Source organism: Mus pahari, chromosome 4 (assembly GCF_900095145.1).
Source record: "Mus pahari chromosome 4, PAHARI_EIJ_v1.1, whole genome shotgun sequence".
Classification (NCBI taxonomy): domain Eukaryota; kingdom Metazoa; phylum Chordata; class Mammalia; order Rodentia; family Muridae; genus Mus; species Mus pahari.
The window spans coordinates 61802876-61808387 of record NC_034593.1 but is presented as its reverse complement, the minus strand read 5'-3'; the positions used below and the strand labels follow the sequence as shown (position 1 = coordinate 61808387).

Below are 5512 nucleotides of genomic sequence, written 5' to 3'. Positions count from 1 at the left end.
GTGTGTGTGTGTGTGTGTGTGTGTGTGTGTGTGTGTGTGTGTGTGTGTGTGACAGGGGACGTTGGCACATGCCATAGCACACATTTGTAGGTCAGAGGAAAGCTTTGTAATGTGGATTCCAGGCATTCAATGCAGGTCATCAGACATCACTTTTACCTCTGGCCCCTCACTAACTAAATTACTTCATGGGTGTTTTACTGTAGCTGGTCTCTACATATTATAATTACCAACAATTAAAAAACAAAATTTTTTTAAAGAACTGAAATGATATTGTCACAAATGAGTAAAAGTAGGTAAATGCTGCTTACCTTTTTTGATATTACTCCAGCCCCTGCGCTTCGCTTCAGATCTCGAACTGTGTTGCATTCTATCACAATAAACTCTTCAAGCTGTTTAGGATGGCATAAACTATTAAAAGGATGACTCCAGAAAGTGTTTCCATCAATATCTGCAACTACAATAAGCACAACACTCAAAACAAGATAACTGACAAATTTCCAAGTCATCTAATGTATAAATATGTAGAAAACAAGCAGAAGTAACTGTACAAGAACTTAAGTCACTCTAAGTCATCACTGATTTCCATACATGAGGTCCAAAGCTCCCATGCACAAGAGAAATGTCAAGTGTCAAAAATATTACATCTTATTTTGTTACTATAATATGAATGCCACAGACCAAATTCCAGCAGTTTGATGGTGATGATCTCACTTGCTGGAACTTTATGGGAGAAAGTTATTGGTCACCCTAGGTGCTTAGGTTATAAGACTCAAAGCCTATTTTTGTCTAACTGATAAGAATGCCCTTTCCTGCATTCTGCAGATAGTTACTATAGCTGCAAATAGACCTTTCAGAAACAGTGAGTTTCTGAAAAAATAGCAAAATAAAAGATTGATAAAAAAACAAGAAAGGGCTGGTGAGATGGCTCAGTGGGTGAGAGCACTGACTGCTCTTCCAGAGGTCCTGAGTTCAAGTCCCAGCAACCACATGGTGGCTCACAACCACCCATAATAAGATCTGAGACCCTCTTCCGGGGTGTCTAAAGACAGCTACAGTGTACTTACATATAATAAATAATAAATAAACCTTTTAAAAAAAAAAAAAAAAACAAGAAAAAGATGGAGACACATACCAAAACTTCCAACACTATACAGTCTTCCTTTTTTTAAAAAATTATTTACATAAAGACATCCTAAAAATGACCCATAATAATGATAAAAAGTTAAAATTCTAATTTAAACTGTATATCCCAGTGAATCACAGCTCAAACATCCCCAAATTTACAATAGCTGTTTAAAAACTAAAACTTGCAGGCTAGGCATACAGTTTAACAGCAGAGTCCCTGCCTAACAGGCACAGGGCTCTGGGTTCAGTGCTTGTGCACAGGCACATACACATTTGGCAAAAGACTTAGTGACAAAAATTGCATGAAGCTGACATTTTTTCATAAAAATTAAAGAAATAAAGTATGAAATATCTAAAAGTTCACAAAACTGTTTCTTAAGAGAAAAAGAATATAATACTTTATAATTCTATTTTTAAAGTACTAAACTTTAACTAAGTCTTCCAAAATAGTATTATCAAGAATGACATTTGGGACTGGAGCTGCAGCTTATTTATTAGAAAAATGCATGCCTAGCTAGTCACTACCAGGCCTAGGGTTCAAGTTACTATGTAACTTGGTATCACAGCCCACCTCTGTGATCCCAGTACTGGGAGATAGAGGGAAGAGGGTCAGGCACTGAAGGTCATCCTTGCATATATAGATAGTTCAAGGGCAGCCTAGGCTACGTGATACCCTGTCTCAAAATAAAATGAATGAATGAATGAATGAATGAATGAATGAAAGAACTAAACAACAAAAAAGCCTTAAGCTAGTACTGTTTACCATAAGGCCAAAATTGTTAAGATTTTGTTCCAAAGCTAAATTTAGTTCCAAACCTTACCTTGTAGGGTATTTGGGTCTATGAGGTGGATGGCACTAGTTACTCGAATACAAATACATATCTGACTCATATTTCCAAGGCTCTGTGCCAGTTTTGGTGATAGACAGACAACATTATCCTAAGCAAAAAGAAATAACATCTAAAATAAGGCTAATTCTGAATTAGCAACCTCTGATAAACACTCATTAGTAAACCTGATAAAATTGTTCTTGCCCGACCAAACTGTCTGTCTGAATGTATGCAGAATAACCAAGCTTCATGATTCAGCCTACAGGATGCTACTCTACCTTGCTTGGCTCCACATTATCTTTTATTCGTGGGCCAACAAATGACCTGCAGACTAAGAGTCACAACTTCGAACTTTATGGTTTCTCTATACACTTTACACATTCTTAAGATGGGCCCATTCGTCTTACCCGAAATGTTTTTAAGAATCTTTTTTATTATCAGCCTTCCACATCCATGTTTGTTAAATTCATTTCAATTTAATTGTAACATGAATACCTGCTTGTCATTCTGAATGTTAACATAGTATATGTTCTGATCAAAGTATAACATTAAGAATAAAGTGACAAAAAAAAAAAAAAAGAAAAAAGAAAAAGAGCCAGGCGTAGTGGCGCACGCCTTTAATCCCAGCACTCGGGAGGCAGAGGCAGGCGGATTTCTGAGTCCAAGGCCACCCTGGTCTACAGAGTGAGTTCCAGGACAGCCAAGGCTATACAGAGAAACCCTGTCTCAAAAAACAAAACAAAAACAACAAAAAAAAAGAATAGTGATTTTCTAAATCTCCTTGTAACTGACTTCTTTTGATTTTCACAAAACCAAATTTCAATGGAAAATATGTTTCTCTTAAAATAGCTGAATGTTTGAGTCATAATTAAAGATCAAAGATTTAATGACTGAAAAAGTCACGTCAACATTACAATTTTCAATAGAAGATAATACATAATCCAACACGGTTACTTGTACGTTTCTTAACTGTATTAAAAGACACAAGTGGCAGGGCATGGTGGTATAACACTTCTAATCCCACACTTGGGAGGCAAAGTCAGAGAATCTCTGAGTTCCAATCCATCAAAGATTTAAGAATGAGACCTTAACAACAGAAAATAAATTTAAAAAAAAAAAAAAAAAAAAAACTTGGTTATAAAGCTGTATCTGTGTATATTCAAGGCTTTTCCACTGAAGTGGACTATACATTAACACCTACTCCAACTTTTGGTTTTGAATTCAGAAGCTCCCAAAGACAAATATCTAATCAGCCTTCCACATCTATGTGTTCCACACCCACTAGTTCACTAAGGACTGCACCTGTACTAAACAGGTAGAATCCTTTTCTTTGTTTTCCTTAAAAATACAGATTAACTAATAACCATTTACATAGCATATGTGCTATATGCTATGCTATATATTAGGCTTAAGTAGTCTGTAAGTAACATATACTACACAATTTTATGAGGAATCTGTACAACCCTGGAGTTTAGCATCTATAGGGACTCTTTAATTACCTACACATGCCTCAATACTCCTTTCATTGTACTTAATACACAGGCCTAAATATGCTGTCACACCTAAACTTGTATTATCCAGGCTTTTATTGCTTTTAAATGAGGACTGGCAAAAAGTAGAACTCAGATAACTACTTTTGGCTAGAACACAGCTAGTGCCACTTGTTTTCATATTATCATCCACATCTATGCGTACATCAGGTACATATACAAAACTCTTACCCACATATATTCCAAAGTGGCTCACTATCATTTTCTATAATGTGAAGTCATGGAATTATTATATGTTCACTATCATTCTAATATTTAATAAAAGTGGATTGTAAAATTTTACAATTAACTTGTTTTTGCTAACTTTAGTATGTGTGTTTGTGTGTGTGTGTGTGTGTGTGTGTGTGTGTGTGTGTGTGTGTGTGTGTGTGTGTGTTGGTAGGCACCATGTAAGAAGTGCTGTAGCGGGCAAGTGAGCTCCCTGGAAATACTTGCTAGGCTACAATGGATGCACTCTGGAAAGGTATGGCCCCGGAGACTTCATCCCAGGACTGCTTCTTGCTACTGACGTGCTTCTCATGTTTGTCATTGCCACACTCCTCATTTATTTGGCTTTGTCTCTGAGTGGACAACAGGAGACCCTAACTGCCTATAGCCTGGTGTGATATTACTTCCTGGGTGATAGACCACCATGTTGGGCAAGTTTCCTGCAGATCAACATGCGAATGAAAGTTCTTGAGATAATACTATTTAGATGAATTAATGATTTCATAGAATTCCTGATTTAAGCAATTTTAGGAAGTTAAACTTAATATAAATAATCATGGCATGGTAGGATGGCTGATAGAAAGTTTATAAAGTCTGAATCAAGAACAAAATGTGCCCCTTCCTCATAGAATGGCAAGAGCTGCATGAGTTAGGAAGGAATACAGTGAGCGCTCATGCACTGCAAGCATGTAATTGTAGTAGCTAGAAAAACAGGATTGGGACAAGTTAACAATCAAAGGCATTCACTGTAGGTTAGGCCTGAGTTCCTTGGTCTTGTGATCTAGGGATGTGGTTTTAAGAGTATACCATGAAATAGAAAGGTTATAAATAAGAATATTATGAATGTGTTATGGTTTGTATGTGCTCACCCCAGGGAGGAGCACTATTAGAAGGTGTGGCCCTTTTTGGGTAGATGTGGCCTTGTTGGAGTAGGTGTGTCACTATGGGTGTGGGCTGTAAGACCCTACTCCTAGCTGCCTGGAAGTATTCTGCTAGCAGCCTCCAGATGAAGATGTAGAACTCTCAGCTCCTCCTACACCATGCCTGCCTGGATGCTCCCATATTCCTCCCGCTTTGATGATACTGGACTGAACCTCTGAACTTGTAAGTCAGCCCCAATTAAATGCTGTCCTTGTAAGAGTTGCCTTGGTCATGGTGTCTGTTTACAGCAGTAAAACCCTAACCAAGACAGACAACAGATGATTAGCCAGTCTAGCTGATCAAGATGTCAAAAATAGGTGGCCTATTCCTTAGCATAGAGAGAAACTTTGGTCTTCTTAAACTTTGTTAATCTATAACAAAAGAATTACTGCTTTGGGGATTACGATGAGGTTGTAGAAAGATAGATGAGAATTGTTTAGTTTCCAAAACAATACATACTCAACAATCCTGTTGTAATTTCCTCTCGTGTGACAATTTTAAACCTATTTTTTTTTTAAGAATATGTTTTTGTGGTGATGAGGTAATTTTCTTACATATAAAATCTTTATCTTAAGGGATATGAAAAAGGTTAAAAGAAAAAAATAAAATGCTGGAGTCTGCCTTTGCTTCAACCACTGTATGTGTGTATAATTTTCCCCTTTTCTTTTTCTCTAATCACTGGCTGCCATAGGCAACAGCCCCCTTCTCCCCTGGCCAGTTGCTATCAGGACTAACCTGTCAGCTGCTTTCAGTACTGACCCCAATCACTGATGCCACAAGTTGCTGCCAGACTCAGTTTACCTTGTGGTGTCAAAACTGGCCTTTGACAGCGTGTGTGTGTGTGTGTGTGTGTGTGTGTGTGTGTGTGTGTGTGTGTGT

At 37.4% G+C, this 5512-nt stretch overlaps 1 protein-coding gene across 1 annotated transcript in view; it reads right to left on the bottom strand.

Moving 5' to 3' along the window:
* Positions 1-5512, bottom strand: part of Nmd3 (NMD3 ribosome export adaptor) — a 27617-nt gene that overhangs the window by 7033 nt on the left and 15072 nt on the right. Inside the window, exons 10-11 of the mRNA XM_029538100.1 lie at positions 1947-2064; positions 309-454 (exon numbers count right to left, since the gene is read on the bottom strand). Coding sequence (XP_029393960.1) covers positions 309-454; positions 1947-2064 — 264 coding nt within the window. The remainder of the gene's footprint in view (positions 1-308; positions 455-1946; positions 2065-5512) is intronic.